The 20024-nt window shown below is 47.1% G+C and overlaps 1 protein-coding gene across 1 annotated transcript; it reads left to right on the top strand.

Annotated features, from left to right (window-relative positions):
* The first annotated feature begins 1258 nt into the window (after nucleotides 1-1258).
* Nucleotides 1259-17209, top strand: LOC141282477 (uncharacterized). The gene is made up of 7 exons (XM_073815468.1): nucleotides 1259-1598; nucleotides 6609-6795; nucleotides 7002-7194; nucleotides 7664-7772; nucleotides 10861-11048; nucleotides 11337-11753; nucleotides 11960-17209. Exons 1-7 carry the CDS (start codon nucleotides 1259-1261, stop codon nucleotides 15902-15904), a joined length of 5379 nt encoding a protein of 1792 aa, XP_073671569.1. The 3' UTR covers nucleotides 15905-17209.
* The last annotated feature ends 2815 nt before the right edge of the window (nucleotides 17210-20024 follow it).

Here is a 20024-nt window from a genome sequence, read left to right as displayed (position 1 = left end):
TTCACCACTAGGGGGAGTTGATCACATGACCAGTGTCTAACAAGTTTAGGTGAACTCGGGTCAGTTATATTATGAAATTTCATAAAACATCCATCCTTCTGACTAATAACACTGCCATGTTGTCTACTTTTTGTTTATAGACAGATTTAATGACATAAATGTGCATAATTAAAATGGTAGTTAGTTTTATTCATTTGTTTGCCCTAAATAAAACTAAAAACACATAATACACTTTTAACTATGTCTGAATTAAGTTAAATAATTTTTTTAACATATTTTAATAAAAATCTTGCTATTGTTTTGTAAAAAAAAGTGTAAAATGTTTTGACACATCTGCTTATACACTATTTTGACCAGCAGGGGTCGCCAGCGTGTGTGGGTTTCGAACTGCTTCGAAAAACTGAATCAATTTTCGAAGCAATTGGTTCAATTGATTCGAAGCTTCGAAAGGCTTCGTTTCTCCCATCACTAGTGAGCAGTGGTGAAATCCAGGCTGAACACGGGAACATCCACACGAAGACGACGACAATACACATCCAACTGTAACAGTAATCCGACGCGACACGAGACAACCAAACAACACGGGACCCAACACAATGAAAGAATCTGGCAGGGAACAGAAAGTCAGGTGAGTATATATGGAGGTGATGTAATGATGAGCAGCTGGAGCGAGACAATCAACACACAGGTGAAGGGGATCGCTCTAACGAGCACATGGATGGGGTGAGTGAACAAACAAACACACACACACATGACACGGTGGAAACAGGATTTCCTACCGTGACACATATGGAAAACACTAGCATTCAATACGATTCACTCAAGTCAGCACAGCTTAGGCTCAATTAGAAACAATGGTGAAAACACTAAACTGAACACACATCAATCAGATCCTTCAATAGATATGAATCAGTTCACTGAGCTTTGGAACAATGGATCCACAGAGAAATTAAGGAATAGGTCTTGTTTAATTGTAAATAAAGTTTATTGGCTTGATCGTTTCTTCTCAAGAGAACTCGAGTTGCAGCGCCATAGCAACACTTTGGGGAACACCTTGGCGTGACTGATCTGAAGCACGTGTAACAAATAAACGATGAGATAATAAGATAATGAGCTGGAGGCCATGCAGACCAGGGGTATAAGAATGCATCTTATACAAACACACACACTTTTTTTGACCGTCACAATCTGAGGTCATGCCTAAAAAAGTTTGTCCCAAAAGTTTAAGTTGTGTGTACCTCCCTGTTGGCGCTACATCATGGAAAAGGATACACATGGGCTTTGTGTAATGTGCCTTGGAGCTCAGCATGCACAGTTGGGTCTTGAGGGACCTGACTGTGTGCACTGTGAGCAGCTTCCTGTGCACGTGTTGCATTTCCACCTCGTGCTCTTCGAGAAGGGTGCTCAGGTTCGTGCCCCTCATGGCTCTGGTCCCGCTTCTGTTGAGGCAGAACGGCAACTGCACTCGTGGGGTTTGCAGATGGATCTCACTGAGGAAATGGACATGGTTTCTCTCCCCTCCTCGGCGGCATCGATTCCTTCCTCCGGTGTGGCAGGATCATGGAGAAGGATCTATACCACAGGTGGAGCCAACACTGGCAAGTTATTTGTCTCCTCCCTGCAAAATTGTGAAAATCTACTTAGTTGTATTAGTATTATTGTCACTTCATTTGATTACACTGACAGACACTGCAAATTTTGTGTTGATTTCAAAACCAATTATTTTAAAGGTTCCTGTTAAATCCATTTTTATACTGTGACAATTCAATCCCACCTCACAGTTGAATCTTAAAGGGATACAAAAGGGACAGTAAACATTTGGGGAAATTAGAAAAGAAATGCATCATTTTGTATGTTGCTCTGGTTTTAAGACCTTTGAGGTTTCTATAGAACTTGAGATTCTTGACTAATTAGAGCAAGGGAAGAAAAAAAGGTTCCCACAAGAGTTTGTGAAGGAAAAAAGCAACAGCCAAGACTTTAATGAGCCCCCAATACAAGACAAGACATGAATGTTGCTACTATACGAACCCACACCAGAAAGAAATCTGTATTGAGGCAGATTGCTACAAATAACCTAATCTCCACCTTCTTCGTCTCTCTGCTCTGCTGGTTCTCTATCTCTGTACCAACCTCATTGTGAAGTTCCCAGCAGGCACTTTGTTATCAATTTGACATTAAATTTTTGTCAAAATCTGATCAAGATGCTGTATAACATAATTTTAAGGTTAGTTTTGATGGTGATATGGTTAAAACAGGAAGTTAATGCACATGCTTTAAAAGCATCGACAAACTGTGAATTTGTGTTTTTATTTGTTTTTTATTATTCCCTAGTAGATGGTAATATATTTCCCTAAAGTTGATTTGCCAATCACCATAAAATGTCAAAGAAGAAGAAAATTGTGTGTTTCTCAATTCTTATTTGTGCATCCTTGTTTCCTTCCTTAGTTGGAGATGAAGCATTAAGTGAAATGGCAGATCCTCATTCCTCACTCTCTGTATAAAGTTCATTCTCTATTATCAAGTGCATTAAAAATATAAAATATTTAACAAGAAAAATTAAGTCAAATTAAGTTAAAGTGCATAGCCTTGCTACATTAAAATAAAGACATTCTTAAAAGTGCTTAAAAATTTATATAAATGTCTATACCACTTATCATTCATATAGGTCTAAGTATTACATATACTGTCTGAAATGAGTCTACATTTCCAATAATTTAAGGTTTAATGAGTCCTTCCTGGGATCAGCTCTTTTCAACAGCATGGTCAGTGTCAGTGACGCTGATAAGCATAATTCATTTATGATGCCCCCGAGAAAAAAAACTTTTGTTTTCATCAGTTTACTAAACATATAACTCAATACCAATAACACAATAGCAACATCAAGTAGCCTATAAAACTTAAGAACAGTAAAAAGAGAAAGTAAAATCTGTCAAATTAATATTTTTGGAAAATAAAATCAGGAAGAAAATTTTAAATTAAAGCATTTCTTGCTGATTACCACCCGGCATGTTAAGGGCTTACACAGTAAAATTCTGGTTTTAGTGAAACATCTAAATTAATTTTTTTTCTTACTAAAATAAAGAGACCACAGACAAACAATTTGGATATTTGTAACTTCCATCACATACAAATGTGAAAATTATCATAAAAGTTACATTTGAAGTCATTGAATTGGTATGAGGGACACATGAGCAACAGATAGATGTTTGTTTTATAACAAGTTTTGTGTAAAATCCTGTTTAAACTAATTCATTTGTCCATTACGGGGTTGAGAATACAAGGTGTACAAATCTGAAAAAAACCCAGAAAATAATAAAAAGTCTTTAATGTCTGAGATGTAAAAAATATGATTTTTGAAGGTTTGATATGTGCCTATGTGGGGTATTTATAAATGTAATCATATGTAGTTCAAAAATGAAAAAAGTCCAAGTTGAAATATTACCGAATCCCAGGAATGACCTGAATACTAAGATTTGTGCGTGTGTAAAGACGTGAAGATGTGAAGGCGGAGAAGATTATATGTGTGTCAGGTTTAGCTGATAAAACACTTCCGCATAGGATGCACTTGCGCATCTTCTCTTATGACTCCTCAGGAAGCCTCCTCGTTCCTCGCCTCCTTGTGGTGCAGTTAAAAAATTGAGATGTCATATAAGATGGCAAAGCTCAATCGGTTTGTGGATCTTAAGAAGTAGGAGCGAGAAAATGAGGAAGCATATTGAGAAGCACAGCCTAACCCAGGTCATGTTTTATCACCTAATCTCTGGACCAGTGTTTTTAACATCATGCAAAATTGTCTATATATTTAGTTAGTCTATTGCTGCGTCCGAAAACTCTAAATTGCTGCCGTCTGAGGGAAGGCATCAAGGCAGGAAGGCATCGAGGCATGTTTGAATCTCCATGTTTCTGTCTCCTGAGATACCATCGTCCTGTCCCACAATTCTATGCATGTGTGCGCATGGGGAATGTGATTGGTCGAGCCTGGTCGAGTTTGAAAAAATATAATGGTGGCCAAGAAAGCGTCTGGGGCACATATTTAGTCTGCGTTCGAAAACCCTAAATTGCTGCGTTCTGGGACAGCATTCCAAAGCTGCATTCAGACTCGCAGCGACTAGCAGTAGCAGAGCGACGCAATCTCATTTGTTTCAATAGAAGCTTGGCCACCTCCGGCTAGAGGTCTTCTCGGGTCCAAAGAAATGTACCCGACCCGAAATGACCCGAATCACTTCATACCCGAACCCGACGTGCATAAATAAAAAATTTTTAAAGAAAGACCCGACCCGAGACAAACCCGAGAAAATTAGACCCGAGTCCGACCCGAACTAGTGAAAATTTGTTTTTAACCCGACTGGAACCGAATGTAAACGGCACTGACATGTGTGCATTCTGCAGACCCACACGCAGCAGTCAGACAGAAAGAAACTCCGGTGGCCTTGCAACCAATTTGGCGAGCTGCTCCATTCGTTTTACTTTGTTATCTGACGACGACACCAACGTAACCGCTAAAATGTGCATTTATAATTGACTGACATGTTTTTCTCAACGAAAATGAACTTTCCGACAACCACACAATGTCGCAAGTGTCTTGGCAAACAGATGAGAGGTTTGAAAAGGACATTGACGCACACAGGCAAGAGAGTTTGGGTCTTCTCGGGTCCGTTCAGAAAAAACACATTCATTTTTAAATTACCCGAAACCCGATGCCGCTATTATTGTACTTGACCCGTGTCCGAGGCACATGTGAAACTTTTAGACCCGAACCCGATCGGGTCTCGGGTCGGACCTCGGGTTTTCAGATCTAAGTGGACACGTGAAGACCTCTACTTCCGGCTACACGAGTGACAGTAACCATTGGTGACTGGATGGGGCGTGTCCAGTCGCGCGACAAAGCAGAGGATCCAAGTGCAGTATTTAAAGGGCAGATGGCTCAGTCGTATTTTATCGTTTTATACTGTTGTCTGTTGTCATAAACTTATGACGTTTGCGTGATTTTTACATCCAGAAACATCAAAAGCAATAAGTAATCGGCTATTTTGTACCCTGGTTTAGAGGCTGACTTGAGAAATGCTCGGATTTGATGGGCAGGCCGCATTGACGACTTGGAAGTAAACGTCCACTACTTTAAGTGGATAACAGTTTTTTTGTAGTCAAACTTTTTTATTTTTAGTTTTATCCAACAAACACAGAGCAGATGTTATGCTTTCCTCAATGTCTCTCGATGAAAAACAATAAAAGTAATATGAGTGACTCCGTCTTAAACTGCTGATCCAATAACATTTAAAATACGAAAAACGCAAGTTTTGTTTTCCAAAATTTTTGTTAGTTTTAGTTGGTTTTCCAGGTCCACATAGTTATAGTTTAGTTTTAGGTTTTTTTTTAGAAACCCTCGTTTTTATTTTATTTCACTTAATGAAATTTTTTTTCACTAATAGTTTCAGTTTTTGTGATAGTTTTAGTTTACGATAATAACCCTGCACGAAACATAACACTAACAATTACCGACATCAGACAATGCACACACTGGGCTTAAACGAACAGTATGTAAGAAATTTATATAAATTAATTATAAAATGGCCCTGATATGTTACTAGACATTAAGAAATCGTTTTCATTTCAAATACTTATATCACTGACAACAGGATATTGTCATTTAAAAAGTGGAGTTGCAGCCCTCAACTGATGTTTATGTTGTCATGTTGTGTATTGGCCACCAGTTGTGTGATTGCAGTACCAGTTGAACAATCCTACATACTGTTCCTTTAAATACGCTGGGTGAAGAGAAACAAACTAAAAAAACAAACTATCAAAACGTACACGGACCAGGAACTAATCCCTTTCAGGATGCCATTCATCACATCCTTGCAGGAAGAGACAATAATTTAATGTTAGAAATCAAATATATTAAACCAGTTAAAGGTGAGTGACTTTGACACACTGCAGGTTAGACTGAGGAGTTACACGTCACTGGTTCTTAAGTTGATATTATGACAAGTGGTTTTCCGTCTATGGCTATTAATTGTACAACCATCAATATAAATTAAAATGTAACTAAACCCCTGGTCAGAGCCTGACTCCACCCACTGGCAATATTTGAAAAATGCAAGAAAAGTGGGCAGATCCCAACGGAGATAGAGGGGAAGAACTAAGCTTGTAGAAAGTGTGTGGTGAGATCGTAACAAGGGCGTGGTGAGCTTGAACCTGCTTACGTCACGAGTTATTTTTTCGACCCAACATCCAATAGGAAAATTCATCTGCAGTAGCCACCGTTCAACCTGAAGAGGGCAGCACTCAGACGTTTTTACACCATATATTGTAGTATTGAAACACTTTATATCCAAATGTCAAAAAAGTTCCTCAAATCAATGAACAGCACTTATAAAGCATAATTCTTACAAATCATTAACTAAAAAAATGTTGGTTTAGGGTTTAGTCACTCTTTAAAGGGGTTAATAGTATTTTAATAATTTTTTAGTTAATAGTGGGACGGTCTGTTGCCGTTTTCTACACTTGGACATGTATTCATCATTCTACATGTAAAATTGAAAAAAAAAACACAAAGTTGCATAGTAGCAATTTCTAGGTATAATTAAATTTGATGTGATTATTTGCAGTGCTGAGTTGTATCCAGTGGATTGTCTGCTGTGTCTTTAATAAGGTTGTGTCTGCAGGTCGTGAGATCTTCACTTTAGCTGCTTTCAATCAAGGAGACTTTGTGGTGGAGTATAAAGGGAAACTTATTGATGCAGCTGAAGCTAAACATAGACGTAAACTGTCCCACAATGCATGTTCGATCTTCATGTTTGACTTCATATGGAAGCGGAAGACAAGTTCAGAATGACTTATATGTTTCGATTTCTATAGTGAGAAGTCAGGATTTCTGAAGTAAAGATCTCATGCTGCTCTTTAACTTATCAACTATACTTGTATTGGATGTTGGCATTAGTGTAGTTGCCCACAAATTAAAGTGCAATTCAAAAGTATGCATAATGTTTGTACATTTGCAGTATTGATGGAGCACTTGAAGATAGGTTATTTGGGCGACTGGTAAACGATGAGCACAAAGCACCAAATTGCAGAATGAAGTTGATCGAAGCAGAAGAGAAGCCACATCTCTGCCTTTATGCACTGAAGGAAATTACGGCAGGAACTGAAATAACTTATGACTATGGTGGGAAAGAATGGCCCTGGTGTAAAGAGGTGGGTCATTTAGATTTTTTCCCTATGAATTGGTGTCAATGTTTAAAGCCTATACATCTAGATGTCTTGATAACAATGAAATCATCTCCGTCTTTAAAGCTACTGTTTGTTATGCTGTGTCAGTTTCATGATGCCACAGATATTACAAAATACCCATTGCTTGTTAGTGCCAACAGTTTTAAAAAGTCACTTCTTGGTGGTATTCAATCTGGTTTTCATATAAACATATTGTGACAAGGATGTGAACCAGTGACGGTGTGGTGGCTTCTAAAGTGATGCACAACCCAATCTTCCCTGGCATTCCTCGAGACCAGAAGTCCAGTTCTGCAATATAACATCAGGCAGTTCTGCTTGAATACAGCTGTCTGTTTTACAACAGTGTGACTTTAGTCAGTTCAACTGTACAGTAACACAATTTTGTAGGTGATGTCCAAGTTCACATGTGCATTTTTCTGTTTAACCTGTTTAGACACAGCTCAGTGGTGCAAGCATCCCTTCTGGCCAACTCTCCGTTGCAGAGCTTGGTGACCACACCCATAACTTGGAACCCAATGTGTCCTCTACAGACTTAATCAGAGGTGAGTCCCTATCATGTCCGGGAAAAAGGAAAGGAGGATGCAAGTGCAAGTGTCACGGGGTGACGATCTTTCAGGGCGGAACCAAAAGTTGTGGAAGTTTTGGTTCCGCCCGGATGTTTCCGTCCAGACCGGAAAACGGAAACACCGGACATCCGGCAGATTCACGGAGGCTGTAATCAGCCGATTGGGCACAGCTGTGCCTAGTTGAAGAGATCGCCGGGCAATTGGATGATTATAGTACAGAGAGGAGTATATAAAGCACAGTTAGAACACAGTTAGGGGTGCTTAGTGTGTGCTGGGAAACGGAGCTGTGCTCGTTTTTGGACGTGGTGGCTGTCTGTGGTTCTCTCTCTCTCTCGTTGCAGTCTTGATTGTGGAGCTGCTGGAGTAAACAGGAAAATCCTATGGGTCGAAAGGAACTTGTTCTAATCAATACTGAAGGAGTAAAGCAGGAAGAAAATTGACCTTCTGGTACAACGTAAACAAAGGCTATTTCGCCGTGAGTATACCCTTTTTGTGTGGAGTAACTGGCAAAAGTTAACTGGTATAACTATTGGAAACCTCCAGGAGAAGGAGGGCGGCCCTACCCCTATAAGAGCGTGGTGGGCGAGCCGTGAGAAGTCCAACTTCAAACAGCCACCGCAACGAGACTTATTGTGGTCGTATTTCCCATCGCCTTATCGTAGCCCAAGCGCAGTGGAGGACACCGGGCGCTTCCCTTGTTGTGGTGCACTTATAGTGTGGTGAGTGAGACTGTGTAATAAATCTTTTTCACGTTTGGAGTGGTGCTGTGTATTGCTGTGGGTTGCTGTGTGTCTTGTAGACGAAGCCCCGCATCATCCATTTTCTTCCACTGGGCAGAGGACAGAGAGGCCAACGACTACAGAAACCACTGTTACTATAAATAGTGTGCTGTTTGGAGTACGAAGGGACGCAGACAAAGAGCTGTCCGTGACCGTGAGTAAACCACTGGAAACATTCGTGGTGTGAACTTACCTGTGTCTGTTTTGTCGCAGAGTCAGAGGCGAAAGGGTCCGCCGCCCCGTGGTCTCTACGAAAAGGGCGCCCCCGTCTAGGAATCGATCGGCCTAAGGGCATTGGAGATAGGGCAGCGCTCGACCCGGTGAGGTGGTGTGTGACCTTCGCCCCTCTGCTGACCTACGGAGGAGAACCATACTTACCCAGAAAGCTGTAAACAGCAGAGCCGGTGAGAAATACTCGAAGTCTCAGTAACAGTGTCTTTGTGTTCTAGCGGCCACCTGTGGAGAGAGAGCAGAACGAGAATGAATCATTGAAGAGCAAAACTGTGAACGTGATATCTACCCAGAAAGCTGTAAGCAGCAGAGCCGGTGAGAATTACTCGAAGTCTCAGCAACAGTGCCTTTGTGTTCTAGCGGCCACCTGTGGAGAGAGAGCAGAACGAGAGTGAATCATTGAAGAGCCACCTGTGAACGTGATACCTACCCAGAAAGCTGTAAACAGCAGAGCCGGTGAGAGATACTCGAAGTCTCAGTAACAGTGTCTTTGTGTTCTAGCGGCCACCTGTGGAGAGAGAGCAGAACGAGAGTGAATTATTGAAGAGCCACCTGTGAACGTGATACCTACCCAGAAAGCTGTAAGCAGCAGAGCCGGTGAGAATTACTCGAAGTCTCAGCAACAGTGCCTTTGTGTTCTAGCGGCCACCTGTGGAGAGAGAGCAGAACGAGAGTGAATCATTGAAGAGCCACCTGTGAACGTGATACCTACCCAGAAAGCTGTAAACAGCAGAGCCGGTGAGAGATACTCGAAGTCTCAGTAACAGTGTCTTTGTGTTCTAGCGGCCACCTGTGGAGAGAGAGCAGAACGAGAGTGAATTATTGAAGAGCCACCTGTGAACGTGATACCTACCCAGAAAGCTGTAAACAGCAGAGCCGGTGAGAAATACTCGAAGTCTCAGTAACAGTGTCTTTGTGTCCTAGCGGCCACCTGTGGAGAGAGAGCAGAACGAGAGTGAATCATTGAAGAGCAAACTGTGAATGTGATACCTGCCCAGAAAGCTGTAAACAGCAGAGCCGGTGAGAAATACTCGAAGTCTCAGTAACAGTGTCTTTGTGTCCTAGCGGCCACCTGTGGAGAGAGAGCAGAACGAGAGTGAATCATTGAAGAGCAAACTGTGAATGTGATACCTGCCCAGAAAGCTGTAAACAGCAGAGCCGGTGAGAATTACTCGAAGTCCCAGTGACAGTGTCTTTGTGTCATAGCGGCCACCTGTGGAGAGAGAGCAGAACGAGAGTGAACCACTGAAGAGCAAACTGTGAACGTGATACTTACCCAGGGAGCTGTAAGCAGCAGGACCGGTGAGCAATACCCGAAGTCCAAGCAACAGTGTCATTTGTGTTCTAGAGACCGCCTGTGGAGAGCAAGGAGAAGCAATTAGGAAACAGACTGTGTAACGTGATACCCACCCAGAGAGCTGCAAGCAGCAGAGCTGGTGAGAGACACCTCAAGTGCAAGCTAACAGTGCTTTTGTGTAGCAGTGACTATCTGTGGGGCATAAGGAGAACGTGGACGGACGTACAACAGGGAACGTAAAGGCACGTGGGGCGAGGACCCCCTGCCGGCCCGAGGAAAGGTACACCGACAGTGGAGATCTTCCTTACCAGTCACACCAAAATTATTCTGCCTCCAGGACGGAAGAAGGAGGGCGCCACGGTTAGCAGGGCCCAGGCCGGAGCCTGACGTTTCCCTTTTCCCCCAGCTTATGGTGGTTGGCACCCTTGCTGCCCTTGGCCTGTCTGCCGTGGCTGCAGTCTCCCTGGAGGGAGAAGAAGAGGCCTATTAGTTTTAATTTCCCCTTTCCCCAAATTCCCCATTCTTTTAAATATTTAACTAAATAAAGCTTGTTTTAAATTTTACCTACCTGTTCCCGTGTTTGTCTGGTCATTGGGTTGGCTTTGGGGACCTCCTCGAGGTGGGAGTTGCAAAGGGGCGTGGCTTTAGTATAAAACAGCCAGCCCCTGGTGGTGACAGATTTTGGCGTAGTCGGCAGGGCCCCACCTCGAGTTGAGTAACCAAGGTCACCCAATGACTGACAACGCGGGGCCTGCAGCCCCACCCCGTGCCACGTCTATTATCATGGGAAGCCCATGGATCCAGAAATACGGAGGAGCAGAGTCGGAGGTACGACTGACCGAATGGAAGGCCCAATTAGAGTACTTGGCCGACTTACAGGGCCTTAGCGCCGCTCAGCGGCTCCAGTTTGTGTTGAACTCCCTAGAGGGAGAAGCACGGCGAGAGGTACAAGCCGCCCCCGAAGCAATCCGAGCCACCGCCCAGACTGTGTTCCAGTTCCTTACTGAACAATATGGCGACCATACCCCCGTAGCTGTCCTCCGTTCACAATTTTTTAATTGTAAACAAGGCCCCCGACAACCTATTAGAGCTTTTGCCCTCAGGCTGCGAGAGCAGTTCACTCGCCTGCAGGCCCGACGAGACCATGGGCTAGGAGACGGAGAGACCTTGTTACGCGACCAGTTCCTCCTGGGGATGAAAGAGGGCCCCGTGAGACAAAGTCTGAGGGTCCAGTTTCGACGGGACTCCGGGCTCACCTTTGAGGACCTAAAGAAGGAGGCGCTGGCCTTGGAAGGTGATGAGGTCGAAGTAAGTGAAACCCCTGTATGTGCAGCCGTAAGTGGGAACACCGCAGCACCACCTGAACACGCAGATTGGAAGCAAGCCCTCAGAGTAGAATTGTTGAAAGATGTCCGAGAGCAGATGTCGGAACTATCTAAGACTCTTCTGGGAGAACTTCGTCAAGGTAGGGCGCAAGAGGAACCGAGGCCGGCACCCCGAGAGCGAGTCTACTCTGAGAGGGGCCGAGAGCCACCGGGGCGCCCGAACCGTTTTAACCGGCCCCGCTTTGAGTGGGATGACCAAGGGCGACCAATCTGCAATCGTTGTGGAGAACCAGGGCATTATAGCCGTCAGTGTGGGCCTCGCAGGGCATCGGAAGGGGGTTTTTAGGACGGCCGGCCACAGTGGGTCGTGTGGCCGGGACCCCTCGAGGAGACCCGGAAAGACGTGATAGTTCAAGAGGCCAGATGGTGGGGCATAGCCCCACGGCGGAGGTGAAGGTATGTGGCAAGACAGTACAGTGCCTGGTAGATACAGGCTCTCAAGTGACATTGTTTGCCGAAAGTCTCTCGCAGGAAGTATTCGGGAAGCAGAGAACCCAAGGAGGAGAGGCCCCCTGGCTGACGTTGCGGGGCGCCAACGGCTTAGAGATTCCTTACATTGGCTATCGGCTGACGGACTTAGAAGTGCACGGGGTGTTAGTTCCCCAAAAAGGGGTGATCATCGTGGAAGACAGGTGTTTGGGAGTCCACCGAGCCCTACTAGGGATGAACGTGCTCTCCGAGTGTTGGGAGGAGTTATTTCGGGCTAGGCCCGGCCCTAGGATCTCCCCTGTTGAGAGGCCCCTATGGGAGCGAGTGGTCGCCGACTGTCGTCGGGTCCAGATGACCCAGGTCCGTAGAGGCCGGGAAGAGGTAGGAAGAGTGATGTGTCGCTATGCTTTATCTATCCCCCCTAGGAGTGAGGCCATGGTGTGGGTGAGAGTGGCCCCCCGAGGAGTTGGCCCCGAAGAGTGGGTATTGGTTGAACCCCACGCTGATTGCCCCCAAGTGGAAGTAGCACGAGGCCTAGCGGCGGTCCACCGGGGGAGGGTCCCTGTAAAGGTCCGAAATGACCATCCCTACCCAGTACACTTACACCGACACCAGCGGCTGGCCCGACTCACGGGGGTTGCACCCCATCAGGTGAGGGAAGAGAGAGATGTTAAGTTCCGTCAGGTGTGCCCCACTGTCATCGAGGTGGCCCTGACGCAGATGGAAGCCCCTTCGAACAACGGGGAGAGGGACGCGCCGAGACACCTGGCAGGTGAGTCCCTGCAAGGGGAAAAGCTGGAACAGGCGCAGACACAAAGACTCCAAGCCCTCCTTCAGAAATGGCAACATGTGTTTGCAAGACACGAGGAGGACTACGGATGCACTAAGGTGGTAGAACATCATATCCCGACTAGAGATGCAGGACCCAGCAGGGAGAGGTACCGGCCGATCCCACCCACTTTGTATACAGAGGTACGCTCACTATTACAGGGTATGCTGGGGCGGGGCATCGTCCGGGAAAGCAGTAGCCCATGGGCAGCCCCCATCGTACTGGTGCAGAAGAAGTCGGGAGCTTGGAGGTTTTGTGTGGACTATCGTAAGCTCAACCTGGTGACTAAGAAAGACGCTTTTCCCCTACCCCGGATCGAAGACTCCCTTGCGGGTCTCACGCGGTCTGCATGGTACTCCACTCTGGATCTGGCCAGTGGGTATTGGCAGGTGCCAGTGGCCGAGGCCGATAGGGAGAAGACCGCTTTCACGACCCCGTTTGGACTATTCGAGTGGGAACGGATGCCCTTCGGGCTCTGCAACGCCCCAGCCACGTTCCAACGCCTGATGCAGCGCTGTTTGGGAGGTCAGTTAATGGAGTCAGTCTTGGTATATCTAGATGATGTAATTGTGTACTCCCCAGATTTCGATTCCCACCTCCGGCACCTCGAAGAGGTTTTCCAGGCAATGGAGAAATATGGGCTGAAGTTGCAACCCGATAAATGCCATCTGCTGAGGCGAGAAGTCCAGTTCCTGGGTCACGTGGTCAGCGCTGCTGGGGTGGCTGTAGACCCTGGGAAAGTCTCTGCAGTGAGAGATTGGAGTGCGCCCAAGACTGTGAGGCAAGTACGTTCATTTCTGGGGTTTGTGGGATACTACAGACGGTTCATCAAAGATTTTTCCAAGATCGCTAAGCCACTTAACCAGCTGCTGGTCGGTACAGGGCGGAACCGGGGACGGGGATCACCCCCGATTGACTGGGATGAGTCCTGTGAGGGGGCATTTCAGAGATTGAAACAGGAATTGTTACAGGCTCCTATCTTGGCCTATGCAGACTTTACTCAGCCATTTATCTTGTATACAGACGCTAGCAACCTGGGGTTGGGGGCGGTCTTGGCCCAACGACAAGCGGGAACAGAACGGGTGATTGCTTATGCAAGCCGAAGCCTCCACCCAGCTGAGAAGAACGATGCCAACTACAGCTCGTTTAAACTGGAACTGCTGGCCCTGAAGTGGGCCCTGAGCGAGAAGTTTAAGGACTACCTCTGGGGTGCTAAGGTAACGGTGATTACAGACAATAATCCTTTGGTACATTTACAGACAGCGAAGTTGGGAGCTGTGGAGCAGCGCTGGGTGGCACAACTTGCCAATTTCGAGTATCGACTGCAGTATCGGCCTGGGCGAGAACACACGAACGCGGACGCCTTGTCCCGATTGCCAGAGGCGGACCACCCCGGTTGCCGGGGAGGCAAGGAAGAAGAAAGCCAGAGGGAGGGCTATCTGATAGGGGCCGTGGAGGCCCCCGGAGGCCAGCAAGAGGCGGTACCGGAGAATTGGGGCTGGGACCCCTGTCGGTGGAAAGCGAGGCAGGCCCAGGATCAGGATGTGTGTCAGGTAAAGATGTGGGTGGAGCAGGGCCGACGGCCGACCTCGTCTGAGAGGCTGACCCAAACAGAGACGGGAAAAAGACTGCTGGGACAGTGGGATAAGTTGGAACTACAGGAAGGGGTGCTTTGCCGGAAGGTTAGTGACCCAAAACTGGACGAAGAGGTGCGCCAGATCGTGGTGCCCGCCGATCAAGCAGCAGCCTTGGTGTCCGCCTATCATGATCAGCTGGGGCACCAGGGACAGGAACGGACAGTATCGCTGCTGCGCAGGTTTTTCTACTGGCCGGGGCTGGAAGCGTCAGTACGCAGCTTGGTCCAAGCTTGCCCCAGGTGTATGTTGTTTAAATCTCGACGAGAGGCTCGAGCGCCGATGGTGCCCATACATGCCAAAGCCCCCCTCCACATCATGGCAATGGATTTCCTGACACTGGGCCGGCCACAGGACCGCTATCCGAACATCTTAGTAATCACCGACCTGTTTACAAAATACGCATGGGCAGTTCCCACCCTTGATCAGACGGCAAACACCACCGCAACGGCTCTATGGCGGCACGTCTTCCAAACGTTCGGATGTCCAGAGTTCCTGCACTCAGACCAAGGGGCAAATTTCGAATCAAAGGTGATCCGAGAATTATGCCAGCTGTATGGGTGTACGAAGACCCATACGACGTCGTATCACCCTCAAGGAAATGGCTGTTGTGAGAGGTTTAATCAGACCCTGTTGGGGCTCCTAGGGACCCTGGACCAACGGAAGCAGAGCGATTGGGTGAGTGCTCTACCGAATCTTTTGCAAGCTTATAATAACAGCGTTCATAGTACGACGGGGTATGCCCCCACTTATCTGATGTTCGGCAGACATGTGCGGATGCCCACGGACCTGGTCTTGGGAGTGGCCGCTGGCCAAGAGGAAGGGAGCGTGACGGAATGGGCGGGGCGCCATCACCAACGGCTACACTTTGCTTACGAGCAGGTATCCCAGAAGATACGGGCTACAGGGGAAAAGAACAAGCGGCTGTACGACCGGACGGCCCGGGACGCCCCCTTGTTGCCAGGAGAGAGAGTCTTGGTACGAGACAATCGGCGGCAAGGCAAAGGAAAGCTGAGTGACCGTTGGGAGCCCATCCCGTACGTAGTCTGCAGGCAACAGAGGCCGGGACAGCCGGTGTATACCATCCGGCCGGAAGGAAAGGCTGGCCCGGAACGTGTGGTGCACCGAAACATGATTCGCCCTTGCCCAAATTACCCCGAGGTCGCGAAGGAGGTAGTGGCAGAACCGGCACCGACGGCCCCCTGGATGGAAGGATGGGCTGTGGTACCAGGCCTACCCGTGGCAGCACCACCCCCGGCCGCCCCAGGAGAGCCAGAGCTAGCACCTGAGCCAGTTGAACCCCCGGCCGCCCAGAGACAAGCAGAGCCGGTACCAGCGCCAGCCGAACCCCCGGCCGCCCAAGGACAACCTGAGGTTGTGCCTGAGCCCGCCGAACCTGACTCCCCTGTGAGGCGCTCCCAACGGGAGAATCGAGGCCGACCCCCTTCCCGTTACGGTGAGTGGACTACTCAAAGGCATTCCAGGGACTGGAATGCATTGGCGGGGGAGGATGTCACGGGGTGACGATCTTTCAGGGCGGAACCAAAAGTTGAGGAAGTTTTGGTTCCGCCCGGATGTTTCCGTCCAGACCGGAAAACGGAAACACCGGACATCCGGCAGATTCACGGAGGCTGTAATCAGCCGATTGGGCACAGCTGTGCCTAGTTGAAGAGATCGCCGGGCAATTGGATGATTATAGTACAGAGAGGAGTATATAAAGCACAGTTAGAACACAGTTAGGGGTGCTTAGTGTGTGCTGGGAAACGGAGCTGTGCTCGTTTTTGGACGTGGTGGCTGTCTGTGGTTCTCTCTCTCTCTCGTTGCAGTCTTGATTGTGGAGCTGCTGGAGTAAACAGGAAAATCCTATGGGTCGAAAGGAACTTGTTCTAATCAATACTGAAGGAGTAAAGCAGGAAGAAAATTGACCTTCTGGTACAACGTAAACAAAGGCTATTTCGCCGTGAGTATACCCTTTTTGTGTGGAGTAACTGGCAAAAGTTAACTGGTATAACTATTGGAAACCTCCAGGAGAAGGAGGGCGGCCCTACCCCTATAAGAGCGTGGTGGGCGAGCCGTGAGAAGTCCAACTTCAAACAGCCACCGCAACGAGACTTATTGTGGTCGTATTTCCCATCGCCTTATCGTAGCCCAAGCGCAGTGGAGGACACCGGGCGCTTCCCTTGTTGTGGTGCACTTATAGTGTGGTGAGTGAGACTGTGTAATAAATCTTTTTCACGTTTGGAGTGGTGCTGTGTATTGCTGTGGGTTGCTGTGTGTCTTGTAGACGAAGCCCCGCATCATCCATTTTCTTCCACTGGGCAGAGGACAGAGAGGCCAACGACTACAGAAACCACTGTTACTATAAATAGTGTGCTGTTTGGAGTACGAAGGGACGCAGACAAAGAGCTGTCCGTGACCGTGAGTAAACCACTGGAAACATTCGTGGTGTGAACTTACCTGTGTCTGTTTTGTCGCAGAGTCAGAGGCGAAAGGGTCCGCCGCCCCGTGGTCTCTACGAAAAGGGCGCCCCCGTCTAGGAATCGATCGGCCTAAGGGCATTGGAGATAGGGCAGCGCTCGACCCGGTGAGGTGGTGTGTGACCTTCGCCCCTCTGCTGACCTACGGAGGAGAACCATACTTACCCAGAAAGCTGTAAACAGCAGAGCCGGTGAGAAATACTCGAAGTCTCAGTAACAGTGTCTTTGTGTTCTAGCGGCCACCTGTGGAGAGAGAGCAGAACGAGAATGAATCATTGAAGAGCAAAACTGTGAACGTGATATCTACCCAGAAAGCTGTAAGCAGCAGAGCCGGTGAGAATTACTCGAAGTCTCAGCAACAGTGCCTTTGTGTTCTAGCGGCCACCTGTGGAGAGAGAGCAGAACGAGAGTGAATCATTGAAGAGCCACCTGTGAACGTGATACCTACCCAGAAAGCTGTAAACAGCAGAGCCGGTGAGAGATACTCGAAGTCTCAGTAACAGTGTCTTTGTGTTCTAGCGGCCACCTGTGGAGAGAGAGCAGAACGAGAGTGAATTATTGAAGAGCCACCTGTGAACGTGATACCTACCCAGAAAGCTGTAAGCAGCAGAGCCGGTGAGAATTACTCGAAGTCTCAGCAACAGTGCCTTTGTGTTCTAGCGGCCACCTGTGGAGAGAGAGCAGAACGAGAGTGAATCATTGAAGAGCCACCTGTGAACGTGATACCTACCCAGAAAGCTGTAAACAGCAGAGCCGGTGAGAGATACTCGAAGTCTCAGTAACAGTGTCTTTGTGTTCTAGCGGCCACCTGTGGAGAGAGAGCAGAACGAGAGTGAATTATTGAAGAGCCACCTGTGAACGTGATACCTACCCAGAAAGCTGTAAACAGCAGAGCCGGTGAGAAATACTCGAAGTCTCAGTAACAGTGTCTTTGTGTCCTAGCGGCCACCTGTGGAGAGAGAGCAGAACGAGAGTGAATCATTGAAGAGCAAACTGTGAATGTGATACCTGCCCAGAAAGCTGTAAACAGCAGAGCCGGTGAGAAATACTCGAAGTCTCAGTAACAGTGTCTTTGTGTCCTAGCGGCCACCTGTGGAGAGAGAGCAGAACGAGAGTGAATCATTGAAGAGCAAACTGTGAATGTGATACCTGCCCAGAAAGCTGTAAACAGCAGAGCCGGTGAGAATTACTCGAAGTCCCAGTGACAGTGTCTTTGTGTCATAGCGGCCACCTGTGGAGAGAGAGCAGAACGAGAGTGAACCACTGAAGAGCAAACTGTGAACGTGATACTTACCCAGGGAGCTGTAAGCAGCAGGACCGGTGAGCAATACCCGAAGTCCAAGCAACAGTGTCATTTGTGTTCTAGAGACCGCCTGTGGAGAGCAAGGAGAAGCAATTAGGAAACAGACTGTGTAACGTGATACCCACCCAGAGAGCTGCAAGCAGCAGAGCTGGTGAGAGACACCTCAAGTGCAAGCTAACAGTGCTTTTGTGTAGCAGTGACTATCTGTGGGGCATAAGGAGAACGTGGACGGACGTACAACAGGGAACGTAAAGGCACGTGGGGCGAGGACCCCCTGCCGGCCCGAGGAAAGGTACACCGACAGTGGAGATCTTCCTTACCAGTCACACCAAAATTATTCTGCCTCCAGGACGGAAGAAGGAGGGCGCCACGGTTAGCAGGGCCCAGGCCGGAGCCTGACGTTTCCCTTTTCCCCCAGCTTATGGTGGTTGGCACCCTTGCTGCCCTTGGCCTGTCTGCCGTGGCTGCAGTCTCCCTGGAGGGAGAAGAAGAGGCCTATTAGTTTTAATTTCCCCTTTCCCCAAATTCCCCATTCTTTTAAATATTTAACTAAATAAAGCTTGTTTTAAATTTTACCTACCTGTTCCCGTGTTTGTCTGGTCATTGGGTTGGCTTTGGGGACCTCCTCGAGGTGGGAGTTGCAAAGGGGCGTGGCTTTAGTATAAAACAGCCAGCCCCTGGTGGTGACACAAGTTCTCTATATGCAAGACTCTGACCACCTCGGGGGAACAGACTCACACAGTATGGCGGCGACCATCTTGAGAACTGAATCGAACATGGTGGCTAGGGCTGAAACGATTCATCGAGTTACTCGATTAACTCGATTAAAAAAATACCTCGAGGCAAAAATTCTGCCTCAAATCCTCGTTAAATTCCTATGACGCGCACTAGACGCGCCGATATCTGATTTACACGGACCGTTGTTCAATGTCCAGGAAGCACATCATAGCGCGTGATACATTTTGAATTTAGTTGGCGCGATGGCGGAGAGTAAATATGTCCATAAACGGCAGAGAGAGAATGTCTAAAGTTTGGGATCATTACATTACATTCAGCATCTGAACCGAAAACATCCACTGCTGTTTCACCAAGCCTCGATGAAACAAGGTAACGTAGCTTTCGCTGATTTTAATCCCATACTGAATTTGTAGCGATGTCGTTATGCGGTTTGACTAGATATGATGTTTAGCTTTGATGTTTTTAAGTAGTAAACGTGTTCACGTTCAATTGCAAGAGAGTATAGCTTAAAAAAGAACCCCTTCACACACACGCATGCACGCTCGTCTCTCTTACGCGAGTCAGACCGATCGCGCAATGGATCACATCCCAGCAAGCAATTTTGCGGCTAATAGACGTCTAGTAGCCGTCTAAACACCCCCCTGACGTCTAGGCTAAAACAAGGCTAATTTTGGGCTGTCAGTGAAAATCTAGTAGACGTCTATCATAGCCCAAGAAATAGACTAGTCATCAAATAGACGGCTATTAAACGTCTACACATATACACGTCTAATAGACGGTGAATGTGGGTCTAGGCTAAAACAAGGCTAATTTTGGGCTGTCAGTGAAAATCTAGTAGACGTCTATCATAGCCCAAGAATAGACTAGCCGTTAAATAGACGGCTATTAAACGACTATACGTGTGTGTCTAATAAAGAACAAAAGAATGGCTAAAGAATTCTTTTTAATCCATTAAAAAAGGTTCTCATAAACATGCAATCATGCAATTTATTACAAAAAATATTGTTAATACAATAGAAATTCAGATAAGACAAAATGAAGAAAAACTACTTAACAAAAAGAATAAAAACAGTAACAAAATAAAAGCATAAATAACAAAATACAATTTGAAATATAGCTGCAAGCA

Source organism: Paramisgurnus dabryanus, chromosome 8, assembly GCF_030506205.2.
Source record: "Paramisgurnus dabryanus chromosome 8, PD_genome_1.1, whole genome shotgun sequence".
NCBI lineage: Eukaryota > Metazoa > Chordata > Actinopteri > Cypriniformes > Cobitidae > Paramisgurnus > Paramisgurnus dabryanus.
This window is presented reverse-complemented; position numbering and strand designations above follow the sequence as displayed.

Coding starts and splice junctions, on each gene's coding strand:
- LOC141282477 (XM_073815468.1), top strand. CDS start 1,259: ATGGAAAAGGATACACATGGGCTTTGTGTAATGTGCCTTGGAGCTCAG. Junction 1,599..6,608: donor CACAGGTGGAGCCAACACTG/GCAAGTTATTTG, acceptor GATTATTTGCAG/TGCTGAGTTGTATCCAGTGG. Junction 11,049..11,336: donor AGGGAGAAGCACGGCGAGAG/GTACAAGCCGCC, acceptor CTGAGGGTCCAG/TTTCGACGGGACTCCGGGCT.